General features: G+C 47.2%; 2 protein-coding genes across 8 annotated transcripts in view; both read left to right on the forward strand.

The window, feature by feature from the left end:
* The first annotated feature begins 1,574 nt into the window (after positions 1–1,574).
* On the forward strand, positions 1,575–11,060 carry GGCT (gamma-glutamylcyclotransferase). Its single transcript, XM_066991960.1, has 4 exons — positions 1,575–1,750; positions 6,879–7,024; positions 7,744–7,879; positions 9,633–11,060. Exons 1-4 carry the CDS (start codon positions 1,655–1,657, stop codon positions 9,780–9,782), a joined length of 528 nt encoding a protein of 175 aa, XP_066848061.1. The 5' UTR covers positions 1,575–1,654; the 3' UTR covers positions 9,783–11,060.
* Positions 11,061–11,460: 400 nt separating this feature from the next.
* The window catches only part of NOD1 (nucleotide binding oligomerization domain containing 1), a 28,223-nt gene continuing 22,766 nt past the window's right edge, over positions 11,461–16,917 (forward strand). For 5 of the 7 annotated variants that reach the window (XR_007168697.2, XR_007168698.2, XM_048078003.2 and 2 more), the window contains exon 1: positions 11,461–11,592. The gene's annotated coding sequence lies outside the window, so the exon portion shown is untranslated. Of the gene's footprint in view, positions 11,593–16,183; positions 16,430–16,460; positions 16,859–16,917 lie in introns of those variants that run through there. The other 2 variants (XM_013197769.3, XM_048078004.2) reach the window with 2 other exon arrangements.

Consider the following 16,917-nt stretch of genomic DNA (forward strand, 5'->3'; position numbering starts at 1 on the left):
AATTTTTGTACAGAATTTCAGAAGTTTCAATAACTTTAAAAGTGTTATGAAAAGCTGGTGGTTTGTTGTGTTGTTTTTTTTTTTTTTAATTTTTTTGGAAGATCATTTTGAGATTAAAAAGTGTAAATTGCTACATGCATCACTACAATTCCTACGCCAGATTTTCAGTTTAGAAAATGATGCCAATGCTGGCTCACAAGCAACAGCTCAGAGCAAAACCGAAGGGGTTGTTCAGCAAGCACTGGCGTGTGGGGAACCTGCCATCCTCCAGGGGCATTCCCCGAGGCAGAAGGACCATGGGATGGATGAAGCCAGGAGGCTCACAGCAAGCTCCTCCAGCGGGACGCATGCTGTCCCACTGCTGCACTCACATGGCAGCCTTTTCTGAAGGATGGGCATCACAGCCATCTCTGCCTATTTTCTTGAATCTAGTAGAAAATGAGTAAATTTGAAACCCCTTTGCATTCTGTCATCTCTGGTTGAAATCAGCATTGCTGATGCTACTGGCAGAAAAGAGGCAGGCTTCTCCATGCAGAGTTCAGAGTTGTGTAAGCATTTCCCTGGGGATAGTGGACTAAAAGGAGATTCCAAAACATATTTCCAAAAGACACGTTCAGCTACCAGCTGTCCTAAGGACCGAGACTGAAGAAGCCTTGCTTTGCCATCCTACAACCTAGGTCACAAATGAACACTATGGCTCTCTCTGGCCCTAAAATACTTCACAGAATCATAATCACAGTATGGTTTGGGTTGGAAGGGACCTTGAAGATCACCCAGTTCCAACCCCCTGCCATGGGCAGGGACACCTCCCACCAGACCAGGTTGCCCAAAGCCCCATCCAGCCTGGCCTTGCACACCTTCAGGGACGGGGCATCCACAGCTTCTCTGGGCAACCTGTGCCAGTTCCTCACCACCCTCTGAGTAAAGATATTTTTTTTCTTTCTGATATCTAATCCAAATCTACCCTCTTTTAGTTCATTATTCCTTGTCACATCACTACACTCCCTGGGATAAGTCCCTCCTCAGCTGTCCTGTAGCCCCCTTTAGGTACTGGAAGACCACTATAAGATCTCCCTGGAGCCTCCTCTTCTCCTGGCTGAACAACCCCAACCCACTCAGCCTGCCCATATAGGAGAGAAGCTCCAGCTCTGATCATCCTTGTGCCCTCCTCTGGACTTGTTCTATCAAGTCCGTGTCCTTCTTGTGCTGGGGCCCCAGAGCTGAACGCAGGGCTCCAAGTGTACTTATCCCTATTTAATCCTACTTAGGGGAAAAAAAATAAATGGAAAACTGACGGACAGGAAGGATCAGAACCTCACTTTTAATTCAACGCATTTAATGACGAATTATAATTTCCCGACACCTCCCACAGGTTACTCCTGCAGCCCCCCCCCCCCCCGCAAGCACCGCCCCAAGATGGCGGCGCCCCCTCCCCTGCCAGCCCACCGCGACGTCACCCCCGCGCCACCCCTCCCCGCCGGCCGACGGCCGCCGCGACGCCAGCACGGCGCGCGGGCGGGCAGCCAATAGCGGGGCCGGGCTGCCCTGAAGTGGGCGTGGCTACCGCGAAAAGTAGGCGTGGTTAAGGGAAAGTGGGCGTGGCTACGGCGAAAACGGGCGTGGTCGAGGCGCGGGGGGCGCGTCCCGCGGCGCGATGGAGGCGCTGTACTTCGCGTACGGCAGCAACCTGCTGCGGGAGCGCCTGCTGCTCGGCACCGCCGCCGCGCCCTGCGGCACCGCGCGGCTGCAGGTGCGGGAGGGGACCCGGACCCGGACCCCGGGCCTCGGAACGGCGCGGGGGAGGAGGAGGAGAAGGGCCCGTCCGGGTGCCCGGGGGGGGTGGGTGGGGTCGTCATGGGGTTTCGGGGTTGTTTCGGGGGTTTTAGTTGGAGCCGGAGCCTTCCTGCGCCCTGGCTGTGCCGCTTCCCTCCTGCCAGCTATCTAACATCAGTATGTTTATGCCTGGCTATCGGCTCTTCAGGAGGGACAGGCAGCACAGAAGGGGTGGTGGCGTGGCTCTCTACATTAGAGAATCTTTTGATGTTGTGGAACTCCAGGCTGGGAATGATAAGGTTGAATCCCTGTGGGTTAGGATCCGCGGGAAGGCCGGCAAGGCTAGCATCCTGGTGGGGGTCTGTTATAGACCGCCGAACCAGGATGAGGAGACGGATGAGGAGTTTTATAGGCAACTGACAGAAGTTGCAAAATCGTCGGCGCTTGTCCTCGTGGGGGACTTCAACTTCCCGGACATATCCTGGAAACACAACACGGCACAGAGAAAGCAGTCTAGGAGGTTTCTGGAGAGCGTGGGAGATAGCTTCCTGACGCAGCTGGTCAGTGAACCTACCAGGGGTGGTGCCCCGCTAGACCTTCTCTTCACAAACAGAGAAGGACTGGTGGGAGATGTGGTGGTCGGAAGCTGTCTGGGGCAGAGTGACCACGAAATGGTAGAGTTCTCTATTCTTGGTGAGGCCAGGAAGGGGACCAGTAAAACTGCTGTCTTGGACTTCCGGAGGGCTGACTTTGAGCTGCTCAGGACGCTGGTTGGCCGAGTCCCTTGGGAGGCGGTTCTGAAGGGCAGAGGAGTCCAGGAAGGCTGGGCGCTCCTCAAGAAGGAAATCGTGATGGCACAGGGGCAGTCCGTCCCCACGTGCCCAAAGATGAGCCGGCGTGGAAGAAGACCGGCCTGGCTCAACAGAGAGTTGCGGCTGGAGCTTAGCAGAAAAAAGAGGGTTTATAATCTTTGGAAAAAAGGGCGGGCCACTGAGGAGGACTACAAGGATGTAGCGAGGCTGTGCAGGGAGAAAATTAGAAAGGCCAAAGCTCATCTGGAGCTCAATCTGGCTACTGCCGTTAAAGACAACAAAAAATCCTTTTACAAATACATCAACGCGAAACGGAGGACTAGGGAGAATCTCCATCCTTTACTGGATGCGAGGGGAAACCTAGTTACTAAGGATGAGGAAAAGGCTGAGGTGCTTAATGCCGCCTTTGCCTCAGTCTTTAGCGGCAATACCGGTTGTTCTCCGGACACCCAGTGCCCTGAGCTGGTGGAAGGGGATGGGGAGCAGGATGTGGCCTTCGCTATCCATGAGGAAATGGTTGGCGACCTGCTACGGAGCTTGGATGTGCGCAAGTCGATGGGGCCGGTTGGGATCCACCCAAGGGTACTGAGAGAACTGACGGAGGAGCTGGCCGAGCCGCTTTCCATCATTTATCGGCAGTCCTGGCTATCGGGGGAGGTCCCGGTTGACTGGCGGCTAGCCAATGTGACGCCCATCTATAAGAAGGGCCGGAGGGCAGACCCGGGGAACTATAGGCCTGTCAGTTTGACCTCAGTGCCGGGGAAGCTCATGGAGCAGATTATCTTGAGGGTCATCACGCGGCACTTGCAGGGCAAGCAGGCGATCAGGCCCAGTCAGCATGGGTTTATGAAAGGCAGGTCCTGCTTGACGAACCTGATCTCCTTCTATGACCAAGTGACGCGCTTGGTGGATGAGGGAAAGGCTGTGGACGTGGTCTACCTTGACCTCAGTAAGGCTTTTGACACCGTTCCCCACAACATTCTCCTCGAGAAACTGGCTGCTCGGGGCTTGGACTGGCGTACGCTTCGCTGGGTTAGAAACTGGCTGGATGGCCGGGCCCAGAGAGTTGTGGTGAATGGAGTCAAATCTGGTTGGAGGCCGGTCACTAGTGGAGTCCCCCAGGGCTCGGTACTGGGGCCGGTCCTCTTTAATATCTTTATTGATGATCTGGATGAGGGCGTCCAGTGCACCCTCAGTAAGTTTGCAGACGACACCAAGCTAAGTGCGTGTGTCGATCTGCTCGAGGGCAGGAAGGCTCTGCAGGAGGATCTGGATAGGCTGGAGCGATGGGCTGGGGTCAACTGCATGAAGTTCAACAAGGCCAAGTGCCGGGTCCTGCACCTGGGCTGCAACAACCCCAAGCAGAGCTACAGGCTGGGAGATGAGTGGCTGGAAAGCTGCCTGGCCGAGAAGGACCTGGGAGTATTGGTGGATAGTCGGCTGAATATGAGCCAGCAGTGTGCTCAGGTGGCCAAGAAGGCCAACGGCATCCTGGCCTGTATAAGAAGCAGGGTGGCCAGCAGGTCGAGGGAAGTGATTGTGCCCCTGTACTCGGCTCTGGTGAGGCTGCACCTCGAGTACTGTGTTCAGTTTTGGGCCCCTCGCTACAGGAAGGACATGGACGTGCTCGAGCGAGTCCAGAGAAGGGCGACCAAGCTTGTGAGGGGTCTGGAGAACAAGTCTTACGAGGAGCGGCTGAGGGAGCTGGGCTTGTTCAGCCTGGAGAAGAGGAGGCTCAGGGGCGACCTCATCGCTCTCTACAGTTACCTGAAAGGAGGCTGTAGAGAGGTTGGGGTTGGTCTATTCTCCCACGTGCCTAGTGACAGGACGAGGGGGAATGGGCTAAAGTTGCGACAGGGGAGTTTTAGGTTGGATGTTAGGAAGTACTTCTTTACCGAAAGGGTTATTAAGCATTGGAACGGGCTGCCCAGGGAGGTGGTGGAGTCACCATCCCTGGAGGTCTTTAAAAGACGTTTAGATGTAGAGCTTAGGGATATGGTTTAGTGGAGTACTTAGTGTTAGGTCGGAGGTTGGACTCGATGATCTTGAGGTCTCTTCCAACCTAGAGAAATCTGTGAATGTCAGCCTGGCTTTGACGGGCAGCAGTACCTGCCCGTGGTCTGGGTTTGATAAGGGCCCGGAACCCCGAGCGTGTGGCCGTCAGGGTGTTGGTGAACGGCTGGAACGGCCCCTGGGGGAGCGTCACCCTTAGGATGCCCCTCGAGGACTTCTTGGGGGTTGTGGGAGGGAGCTGGGGTTGTTCAGCCTGGAGAAGAGGAGGCTCAGGGGAGACCTCATCGCACTCTACAGGTACCTTATAGGAGGCTGTAGCGAGGTGGGGGTTGGTCTATTCTCCCACGTGCCTGGTGACAGGACCAGGGGGAATGGGCTAAAGTTGTGCCAGGGGAGGTTTAGGTTGGATGTTAGGAAGAACTTCTTTACCGAAAGGGTTGTTAGGCACTGGAATAGGCTGCCCAGGGAGGTGGTGGAGTCACCATCCCTGGAGGTCTTTAAAAGACGTTTAGATGTAGGGCTTAGTGATATGGTTTAGTGGAGGTCTTGTCAGTGTTAGGTCAGAGGTTGGACTTGGTGATCTTGGAGGTCTCTTCCAACCTAGGTGATTCTGTGATTCTCCTGGCAAGAAATGATCTGTGTTAGACAGCATATGAGCAAGTTCCAAAAACGTGTAATGAATAAGCTTCTTACCATCTCCCAGACAGATCAGTAAGCCCCCTAGAGCCAGCTATTCTCTGTCCTGGCTGGCAGCTGAGGCCTGATCCTGTCAAGCCCAAGGCACTTTCAGACACTGCTGGCACATCAAATGCACCGCGTGCCCAGCAGGATCGGACACAAAAGATGTGGAAAGCGCTTGGCCTCAAATGGAGGAAAAAACCCAACCCAGTGCTTCAGCTTTCCTGCTGGGTTTCACATGACTTTTGGGGTTCTCACAAGGAAGCTGCTGGAGAGCTCTCGGTCAGCCGCTGGCTTTTCTGTCAGACGTCTGGCGGTTTGTGACGTGCCTGCCGATGCCAGGGGGCTCCGGTCGGCTGCTTCAAGCTGGAAAATTGCTGGTAGTTGGCACTGAGGATGTGTGCAAAGGGTCAGATTGATTTCTAAGCTGCTCTAGGAGCATGTTGTCTTAATAACATGAAAAGAGGCTGCAAAGCCTCCGTTTTTTGTAAGCCTCCAGTTGCTCAATTTCTGCAGCCTTTTCCCATATGTGTTAGGGCACGTTACAAGAAGGTAACATCTCTGAAAGCAAATATATTAATATATACAGGCATGTATTTCAAATCAAAGTTTTCTTACAGCTTAAAAAGGGGGTGAACAGAAGTAAGCAAAGCCGTGAGCTTGTCTAGTTGTTTTTGTTGTTTTTTTTTGTTTGTTTTTGTTTTTTATAATAACTTCTGCCTTTGCCAGTTTTTTGGTTTGTTGTTGTTATCGATCAGGTAGTCTTCCTTAAGGCTTTTTTCTTCCCCTTCTCTATGGCTAGTGAAAGGTGTACAAATTGGAAGGGAAACTGGGCCTCTATGAAGTCGGATATGAAATTATACTGGAAAAAATGCAAGAACGAGTTATTGTATTTTGCCTATATGATAATATTTGGTATTGCTTACAGGAAAAAGAAATACTTGATTTTTAAAGCAATGTTTTGACTTGCAGCACTTGAATAAGCTTACTCAAAGAGGCATATACCCTGACTTAAAAATACCCAAAACTGTTCCGGTTGAGTGTTGAGATGCCATGTAACACTGGAAAATACACAGGATGGTATCATATGCCTGGGCACTTCTGTTAGCACGTGAGGAAAAAAATTACTGTTTTGGAGGCTTATCATTACTATTTTCCTGGACCCAGCACGGTAGCATTTATGTCTTATAACAGCACCAAAAGTTGTGAAGGAATGGGCACCAGGTAGGCATGTCTTTTGAGGAACGAGAAGAAGGCAGTAGTCAGTCCCCTCCTTCATGGCACACCTCAGACGGTGTTAGCTAACCTTTAGGTGGATGCAGGCCTCTGCAGACCAAGACTTCTACCAACACGGCTCTGCCAGACCTCTCTTCCCTTTGTCCCAAGGCTACAGTTTCTCTTGGGGGGGCGGAAGAGGCTGACATCAGCCCCGCATGAGCTGAAGCTGGATCAGATCCAGCCTACGTGAGTGTGAGTTCTTCCTTCCATGGCTCCAGCTGACTTTTTGTAGGCTCTGCTTTAGGTGCCCCCTTCTTGTCAAGAATAGCCAACAGCCCTTATTGTAAGTGGAAATTGATTTTTCTGCATTGGTTTCATTTGCAGGATTTTAAGCTCGATTTTGGCCATCATCAAGGCAGGACAAGTCCCGTCTGGCATGGAGGTACAGCTACCATTGTTCAGAGCCCTGGAGACGAAGTATGGGGACTAGTGTGGAAAATGAACACTAGCAATTTAAGTTCACTGGATAAGTAGGTGACTTAACTTTGCTGTCTTCTGTTACTTTAGAGAGCAATTCAAAAGTAGTAGTGTTGTTTGTTTGTTTGCTTTTTGTAAAAGGCAGTGTGGAAGCTTTTGCTGGGATCAAGACGACACTTTGGATTTTAATATGTGAATTCCCCTCTATAGTACATTTATTGGCTTCTAAAATATTTGAGTTTAAAATTGCCTTGTTTTCAAGCAAAAGCTAATTTAGTGGTTTCTTTTTTTTGCCTTTTGTAATGATAGCAGAATCATAGGCTATCCCAAGTTGGAAGGAATCCACAAGGATCATCGAGTCCAACTCCTGGCTCCACACAGGACTACTTATTAATTCTGATAATCTTGGTTGGGTTTCTCTTGTAGATTACAAGACTTGCACAGTACCTAATTCTCAAGCAATACTCTCTAGTCTTGCAAGCTAGCTGCCCTTTCTTAGTCATCTTTCTTCCATTGCTCAATCGATGAATAAGGAGTAGCACTTGCTTTTAGAAACTTATTTTTGGGTATGAAAGCAGCACAAAAAGTACTGGAATATGTTTTGCTTTAATTATTTTTCTATAAGTCATTTAACCATGAAGATCAGTGTTGTGTCCTGAATTCTGTCATGTTAAATGTATAGGTTTAATTGCACAGTTTGCTTGAAAGATGTAAGATGCCTGTTACCCATGCATCAGTTACTGGCCATGAAAGGAATCTATGTCCTTTGTAGGCAAGAAGGAGTTGAAGATGGAATTTATGTCCCAATAGAAGTTAACGTCCACACTCAAGCAGGAAAGGTTCTGACCTGTCGAAGCTACCAGATGAAGGACTATGTCCGTGGTCCCCCTTCTCCTCAGTATAAAAAGGTAGGCGTTGCTTCTGGAGAGAAAGAACAGAAATACATAATGCAGTACTTCTGTCCTGTTTAATAAGTACCTTATTTACAGTAGATAAAAGGCATGAGTAATTCTAATGTCAAGGTGTAACATAATCCTTGTGCAATCTACTAGTGTGACGATGCTTACTGAGGACTGCTAGCTCTTAAAGATCGACTAAATCAGTTTTATTTTCTGCTTTAGTTCTGCTTTACATGAAGCCTCTATTTAACTCATGAATTAGTTATGACTGACACCAGAATTTCTGAAGGATGTCAGCTCCTTTCCATATACGCAGCAACTCTCTGTTTGGGAATGAAAAATTAATGCACTCCACACAAAGTACAGAGGGAAGCTTCTGTGGGGAGAATACAGCACCTGGCTTGTAGTCCCAAGGACGCGGATTATTCCTATTGCCTTATAAGTTATCTTACTATCTTCTAATGCACAAGTCCATCTGCCTCTTTTTACCAGATGCATCATCAGTAGATCACAGGATTTCTAGCACCGCTGTAGGGCACTGCAGGGTCCTCACTTTGTGGCTGGTGAGGCAGAAGTGTTTCAACACTGCGACTCACTGACTCTACAGAGACACAGTACCCAGTCACAGAGCAGGCCTGACCTGCTTAGCCTGTGAGATCTGATGCGGGACTAGCCTCAGGTGGCATGACTGCATGTCTGGAATTGTGAATTGTCTGCACTTGCTAGCAACTGCAGACAGACATCGCTGTAACACGTAGACTTTTCCTACCAAAAGCAAAGAAACAGGGCTCGAGCCTATGAAATCCCGTGTTCCTCTCTCAACTCCCACAAATCAGCTTCCAGGAGCACAGCGAAGGCCTGCTGCTGCAGGATTTCTTAAGAGAAAGCTTGATTAGAAAGCAGGTGTTGCTGCTTTACAAGCCTCCCCCTTCCTTTCCTGCTTCCTGTCAAAACAGATCTTTAGGGCTTTTCAAGGAATTAATACGTGGAATCTGCTGCTGTATGTGAGCTCTCACTAGTATGCTGTGAGAGCAGGCTTCCAATATTGGCAACTTTATCTAGTTAAACATTCTCTCCTGCTGTTGCCAGGGTTGGTTTGTAGTTCTCTTTTTCTCCCCCCACCCTGCCCTGGCTTATTTGTTTAACCGAAGTTAACCAGACAAGAGGTCTAAAAATTTAGTACAGGTGACTGCATCTGCACACAGCGAGCTACATCCATCTACTGCAAGGTACTTTTTGTGGCAAAGTTTATCCCTTCCAGACACCACATCCTTGGATTTCCTGGTTGTTGAATGTGTGAAAGAATACTTAACACTGGTGTCAGCTTTTAAAGTCTCTGTATTTATCTTTCTTCATTTCTATTTGGCAACTTGCTAGTGCCTCTTTCAAGCCTTGGCTCCTACAGCCTCCTCTTTTCCTCCCCCTGTCACTTAGGTTCTCTTGCACTAAAACTTGAGGGTTTTTGGTATGTAGAAGGAAAGCTGCAGTAACAAACTCCAAGGAATCTGTTTTCCCTAAGCTAAGTATCTGTTTCTATTACTCCTATAACCTCTTTAGGTATTCACTGTTGTGCTTTGGATTTGATCTGAATGACTGAATTAACAGGTTAATCATGTCTTGGGCACTTTGGTAGCATTTCAAAATCTTAGGGGTCTCCCTTGGTGGTACCTGTTTTTTTCTTGGTCCTTTCTGTATGACTAAATGTTTGGAGGGATCTCTCCCTCCTAACATTATTGACTTTTTTTTCCCCTTTTGACTATAGGTTATCTGCATGGGTGCAAAACAGAACGGCTTGCCAACTGAGTATCAAAAGAAATTAGAAGCTATTGAAACTAATAACTATGCAGGACCAGTGCCAATCTTTGAAGAAATTGAAGCTGCTGTTAAAGCAAGTAAAACAAATTTTGCATAGAATACCTCTGCACTTGCTTGGCCATTCACCTTGATTTAGATCCTTCTCTTCACTGTGCTGATCAGCGGCTTCTTTATTTTTCAAGAAAAGATGAGTTTGCTGTGCATCTACAGTAAGCTGTTAGACATAATTTGCCATCTGAAGACAAACTGACATTGATAACATCTTCACTTTGTATTAGTATAGCTTAATTTACAAATATGCAAAAGCTTCAGCATGTACTTATCTTTCTGTAACTCTCATGGAGCTCTGCACAAAAACTTATGCTACGTGTCCTGTCTACAGACTTTTTTAAAAGAAAAAGGCCATCTTCATAGGTTTTGGCATCTGTTATCTTCTAAGGAATAAGGGCTGCAGGATCAGGCCCTTTGTTCTTAAGTTACCAAGAATTTCAAAGACTTACTAGAGTGTAAGGTAGACTCAACTCTAAAGCAATACTAAACTTTTTTCTTTGCTGCTGCTTATAATGGTCTTAAAGCCCAACCTGTCTGAAGCTGTGGGGTTCACATTTACATGGTTAAAAATATTCCTCTTCTATTAACTATCTCCATGTTTTGAAGCGTTAGCCTGAAAGGCAGCTCACGCCTGAAGATTGCATTCAGTAAAGAATTTTATTCAAAGTGGAACAGCCTCCCTCTTTCTATGTCTAATAATCAACATAGGTGAACTAGTTAAGTACAACCAACAGATTTTAAATAAATCATTTTAGATATTTGAGGTTTTAAAAATTACTTTAACTGTCTTGTTACTTATCTAGGACTTGGTCTAAAGTCCAGAGAAATCAGCAAGACTTATGTGAATCCATCTTAGCACGTGTCATGGTTTTGTCTGTTAAATCACAGATTAACAGACTTTGCCTTTTTTTCCACAGCTGTGACAATTTCCTACAAAACTGGAAGCACTTGTAAGGTTTACAGTACTTAACCAATCTTTACGGTACTTGGCAACCCCTATAGTTAGTCTTAGGGGACAGGGAAAAACACAACCTGGAAGATGTGAAACAACTGAACCTTGTCGTATTTTCTGTACTGTAAGATATACTCAGTGTCACTGTGTGACTGCTTAGATGGAGAAATGAAAAAATAGTAAACTTACCATGTCTTCTCTGCTTATTTTGTTTTCTGTAAACTTCTGCCAGGGGTGTATAGTTGCTGTCCTGATGTCGTATGACTGTTGCTGGAGTTGCGCACCACAACTCCAGAGAAAAACATGATACTTTCTGTATTAACACTGTCTGGTCTGAGATTGGGGTAAATAAAATTGCAATTACCAAACCTCTCCCGTGCCTACTCAATGCATGATTCAATAATACGTGTCACTTATATAAGCTGGAGCTGACGATGTGGAACTGTAACTGACAATTTCATTCTCTTTGCACTTTTAATGAGTGAAATTGCAGTATACGGGGTAAAAGTGCGTGAACACAAGCGGCTCAGCTCCTCGATGCCACAACTGCTTATTTTGCTTTGTCCTTACCAGGCTCCTTGGGCGCTTTTGAGGGGGTATTTTACTGTTGCAAGAAGCAAAGGGAAAGTAAACACCTGGAGGGAGCTGATGAGGGATACTTTATGCCTGATGCTGAGGAAAAGAGGGGAAGCCCGGAGGGGCGGTGAAGGCCTCCTCCCTCTCTGAGGTACCGGAGGGAGGAAGGCATGGCAGTGGCTGTGAGGGAGAAGCAGCCTCCGGCCATGGCTGTGCGGGGAGGAGCCGCTTCTGGCCGGGGAGGGGGCACCGTGTGCGGGGCGGGAGCGGGCCGGGGGCGGGGGAAGCACCGCTCCTCCCTGCCTGCCCTCCGTCCCGTCTCGCCGCGGTGAGTGCAGGGGACGGGGCGGCCGGGACGGATCGCGAAGGGGGCGCCGCGCCGCCGGCGGCATCGCTCCCTCCCCGCGCCCCCTGTGGGGGCGGCCGCCATGTCGCGGCGGGAGGGGTGGGCGGCGGGGCAGGGGTCGCAGCCGGGAGGGGGTTTAAGGGCAGAAATCGGAGTTACTGCTGCAAGACTGTGAGGCGTCCCAGGGCCGTGTTGTGGCTTTCCTGGGGGGAACGGGCTGCGAGCCCTCGTCCTGAGGGCAGCGCGGCGGGAGGATGCCTTCACGGCGTCGCTCGCCTCGGCGGGGCACGGCCCCGCCTCGACTGGTCCTTGAGCGAGGGGGGAAATAAGTAGAAAAACGTTTATTTGTCGCAAAGCTGCCCGAAGAGCCGTTTGTGTGCGCTGACTCACGCAGGAGTCATTTAGGCCTCGGTGCCTAATTTTGCCAATTGACGCAAAAAATAGCCAAAAACGAGCGGGAGAGGTGGGAGCTGTTCACCGCAGCACGCGGGGCTGGCGCTTCGTGGCTGTGGCGAGGGCATGGCGGGAGGGTGGTGGTGGTCTTCCACGCCCGCACCTTGCTGTCGGAGCACTGAACAGTGCCTGACCACGACCTCTGAGCAGCCCACACACAAGATCCCGTCCTGCCGGAGTGATGGATGTACAGGCACGACGGAGCAGAGATCTTCAGTGGGTGCAGTGCCCGTAACCAGCCCGGCTTGCTGCTGACAACTGCAACAAGTCTTGGGGAGTAGAAGTAGGAGAGTCGTGAGGTTCAGCCAGTTACACCTTCTGTTATAGACCTCACTGCAAGTTGAACGCGAAAACAGCAAATAATAGTAGAAAAGCAGTTCAGGTTTTTAAATATATTAGTAAATTGTTCCCCTTCTCCTCCACTGAAAAAAAAATATATATATATCTCCAAGATTTTTCTGAGTGAAGGCTATTCCTTTGCCTTTTAATCGTGGCTCCTTCTTATTTATTAAATGTTTTCCTGAAGCATACCATAAAGCAGTTATCAGATAAAATCTTTTTAAAAAACCACATAAAATCTTTTTGACAAGGACTTGGTAACAGGGACTCCAAGCCTGGTAGGTAAAGCTCCATTTGTTTAAAAGTGTGCTATTGGGAAATACAGCAGCAAAACCTGTGAAGGATATGAATATTCTTTAAAAGGTTCTGCCTTTTAAGCAAAAGCTTGTCAGGTTACTAGATGGAGGTAGAAATTATTTCTTACGTGTTCTTTATTACCTGTTGCTCTTCAAACAGCTGGAGATGGCAACAAAAGCTTCCACTAATAGTCAAAGGGTAAAGAGGGGGGGAAAATCACTGAAAGGTGCTGATCTCAGTGACCCCAGAGCAGTGCAAAACCACAAGAATTATAATGGATTTACACCACTGTGATGTTGATGTATGGCTCCCAGGACATTTATTGATATTCTGTAGCATTGGTTATGATAGTTACACAGAGATTATAAATGGGAGTATGATTAACGTGTTTTAACTCATAGATACAGAATATCATTTTAGGATCAGTACAGGGACTCTGCAACCTCTAGAAACGCACCATTTGTGCTATAAAAATAAAGGGTAGTTTTTCTTACCTCTGGGAAATAAATAAATTGCATCACTTCTAATCAAAACATGCAGACTTTTCATGTAGTATACGTGCCCATTTGCTTCTAACATCTGCACATTTTTACTGTTCTTGTACTGCGTAAAATTGTTAAGTTCTTTTAAAGGCGAGGTGACAATCAGAAACAACTCTGAAATTAATGCTGTGTGGAAATAAGTTCTTGGTTAGTTGCTGTGTTCGAAAAAGTTGTAGCACACATGAAATAAGATGTGGATAAGCAGTCTGTTTTCTGTTTCTCCCAGTGGTAGCAAATACTTGAGTTTGGACTGGCCTGACTGAGCCAAGATTACTGTTATTAATGAAAAAGCATGTCAGGATCTCCAGTTCTCCCTTAGCTTTAATGACCCAGCGGTAGGATGGTGAGCACTTGTAAGATAGCTTTTCTCAGGAGGCAAATCTGACCTGAAGACACAAAGGGCTCAGATTTTCTTGTGAAAGGGGGCACTATTTTCATAGAGCCACCTCCTAAGAGTAATTGCGCTTTGAATACTACAAAATAGTCATTTTGATAACTACAGAAGAAACTTGCTGTTGACTGAGTTTTCAGCTCTTCAGAAATATACTTGTCTGGTCTTAAATTTGCTGCCTCGAAGGACAGCTTTTAATTAGTTTCTTGTGTTGGCTTTGCTGCTTCTTCCTACACAATCTCCTTGGGAGCAATGAGCTCGATGAGGAGTTAATTCTTTAGTTTACCCAGATGTGGAATTCTTTTTCGCTATTCTTTATGACCCTTCAGCCCCTTTATCTACAGTGTTTACATTGAGTAAGACCTTTTTGTGATAAATGTTGGTGCTACCAGTAAAACAGAATACTCTTTGCTGCCAGAGGACTTGCGGCATTGGAAATTGAACAGGCACAGCAGTTTTGTTAGAAGGAAAGCAGGCAATCTTAGTGAAAAGAGGATATGAGAAGGGCAGGGCCAGGAAATATAACTATATATGCTTGTGCAATGCCGAGAGTTTAAATAGAGGGAAGTCAGAAGAGCCAGTAAATAAAGTGCCAATACCTTCTCTCGGAAGCTATCAGCACTGCTGCAGGTTATTGACATAGATTACATAAAACTTTGCTGTAAGCACTGATACTTTTGCTGTACCTCTTACTATGACGAATTTCATTTCCCTTTTTCATTTCCTTCTTTATTCCTGGCCTGATCCCCATCTTGCTTCCTCTTTGTTACTCTCAGTTTTGCAGGCTTGTGATAAGGATCCCTTGCTAGTGTTGCTATTGCTTCTAACATCCCTTCAGTCCCCACTGATGCTTCATTTGGCCAAGACTGTCTTCTGTCTCATTTGCCTTTGCAGTTGATGGGTTGATCACTCTGCTCTCTGGCTCCTTTTAATTCCTGATAGTCTGTTTTCTGTCCTCTTCGCTTGGCTGAAGCTGTTCTCCTCAAAGAGACTAACTTAATTTCCACTATGGCATCGTTGGCAGCCTCTTGAGTAAACCTTTATTTTTTCTTTTTCCCATCAGGAACAAGAAGGCCATTCTGTTCCCAGATACGAAGCTTTGCCCCATGTGTGTCTGTCTCCTTGTCTCCCCATACCAGGCTCCTGCTTTGCCCTGGTATCACTGTCCTTGCCTCTCTCCCTTCCTCCTTAGGTGGTCTGCTGATTCAGGTACTTGTTAGAGCTGGCAAATCTTTCAATTTCTCCCCATGTATATGCCCTTTGTACAAACCTCAGTGCTCATGTTCAGCTGTTGCTGTTAGAATCTGTGTTAGATCTCTCTTTACTGTAACTTAGTGATACCCTAAAAAGGATTGTAAGAAGCTCAGGGTGGCTTTTAGGAATGATTTTATTCATTAGGCCTTTCAGAAATGGAATGGCTGTTAAATGAGGCAGTGGTTCTCAACAGAGGATGTTTTCAGACGTTGGTCGGTGCACGGAGGTGTCCCCATATTAATGTACGCCTCAGCCTTTTCTTCCAGCATCCCTATGACTGATGCACAGGAATTGGACCCAGCAGCTGGAGTGCCTGAGATAAGAAAGAAAACACTATACACGCTCCATGGACTAACAAGTGATTGTTTTCAACATACATTTCTAAGCCACATAAGCGTTTCCCTTTAAACATGCTAGCTGTGTAAGCTAGCATTATAAAACTAACAGAACCTTGTAAGAGGAGACTCAGTATGTTGTAACCCTGTGATCCATCACTCAAAGAGGCCATTGTAAAGCACCGTGGAAGCTGGGACTCTTTCCAGAAAGAGATGACAGACTTGCAGATAAGTCTGATACCTCATAATGTCAACACGTTGGTCTCCTGCTTCAAAAAACCTGAAGCTAGCAAAGCAGAATTGTGTATGTCCGAATCCTATGGACAGTTTTTCTGAAAGAATAAGCACATTCCCACACTGGCAAGGACTTGTAGGTGCTGCTGCACCTAAAAGTGCTACTGTAAAACATTTTTGTGTTTGCTTTAGTCTGGGTAGGACCTGAAGTTTCCTCATGTAGCACTTTGTTACAAACATGCAGGTACCTGCCTTGCTGTTAACTGCATGTGCCAGGAGATAGGTCTGTTCCAACACCACTTCAGGCGCTCAGCTCTTCATCTGGCGTGACATTTTCTTTGTCTGGGGATGGTGGAAATTTTCCATTTTCTTTACTGAAAGATACTGGTGAAAGTTACTGTTTTCTCCAATACTGTCTTTTTTTTTTTTTTTTTAATCTTGAACTTAATATTCCTACAGAAAATATCAGTGAGTACGTCATCATGCGCGGATTTAATATTGCCAGCTCTAGCTTCCCTGTTCTGCCTTTGTGCTTTTTCTCCCTTTCTCCCCTGATGCTTGCCTTCACCGTAAATACTTTTCTGATTCCTCTCTACTGTCTTGCAATTCACTCTATGTGAAAGGGAATGTGCTCTCTCATGCAGCATACCAATGCCAACCCCTTCTAATAGCAACCATGTTCTTTACTGACGTAGACTCACTCAAATGAGGGGCAGGCATATTTGAGACCGTCTGATCTTTCCATATTTTCCATGTTCTTGTCTTTTTGCTGTGTTTTTTTTTTTTTCCTTACTTTCTTTGTAGATGGGTCTGAAAGAGTAAAGAAAATATTTCTGTTTATTTTGTACCCGTGGCAGCACTTGGTTCAGTGTTACAGGTTCCTGGATGTTTGCCTCAGTCCTCACAAACTAGGAAGAAAACGGGCATTAGGATAACGTGGTCCTAGAGCAACCAAAGCCAGCAGGAAATGTTGGGTAGGTGCAGTGTCCTGAGAGAAAAGTGTTAGTGTTTCTGTTGCCTGTGTTTTAAAGGTGACTCTATCTCTTTAACTGAAAGCTTGCAAAAGCTTTAGAGGAAATGATGTTTTCAACATTGTTTGGTCTTCATGATAGAGTTCATTTCTGAAATGTGTTTTCTTAAACAAAGGGATGTGCCAGCATGGCTTCTAGGAAGCTGAGTGACTCAGAAGTCAGCCACTCGATCTGGTGGGTCATGTGCATGGTGCAATGAAAGGTTGATTTGTCTGAATAGATGCAGTCACTCACTCGTGGTAAGAAAGCCAGCTCACTTGGTCACATCGCGTTTGGTTGAAAGAGTTCTGCAGTTCTGGAGTTGGCTGCGATCCCGAACGGTTGTGCCGGGGATTTGCCTGCTCTCAGCCTCTGGGGGGCTCATCTGTGCAGGTCAGCAACCACGCGTTACAACCTCTTGAAATCGGAGGAGCTAGGCTGTTTGGTGCTGA

Source organism: Anser cygnoides, chromosome 2 (genome assembly GCF_040182565.1).
Source record: "Anser cygnoides isolate HZ-2024a breed goose chromosome 2, Taihu_goose_T2T_genome, whole genome shotgun sequence".
Taxonomy (NCBI): Eukaryota; Metazoa; Chordata; class Aves; order Anseriformes; family Anatidae; genus Anser; species Anser cygnoides.

What these genes read in the sequence shown, in the direction of transcription:
- GGCT (XM_066991960.1), top strand. Translation starts at nt 1,655, where the DNA reads ATGGAGGCGCTGTACTTCGCGTACGGCAGCAACCTGCTGCGGGAGCGC. An exon ending in AATTTAAGTTCACTGGATAA is followed by an intron (nt 7,025 to 7,743) that starts GTAGGTGACTTA and finishes TGTCCTTTGTAG; the next exon opens with GCAAGAAGGAGTTGAAGATG. An exon ending in CTTCTCCTCAGTATAAAAAG is followed by an intron (nt 7,880 to 9,632) that starts GTAGGCGTTGCT and finishes TTTTGACTATAG; the next exon opens with GTTATCTGCATGGGTGCAAA.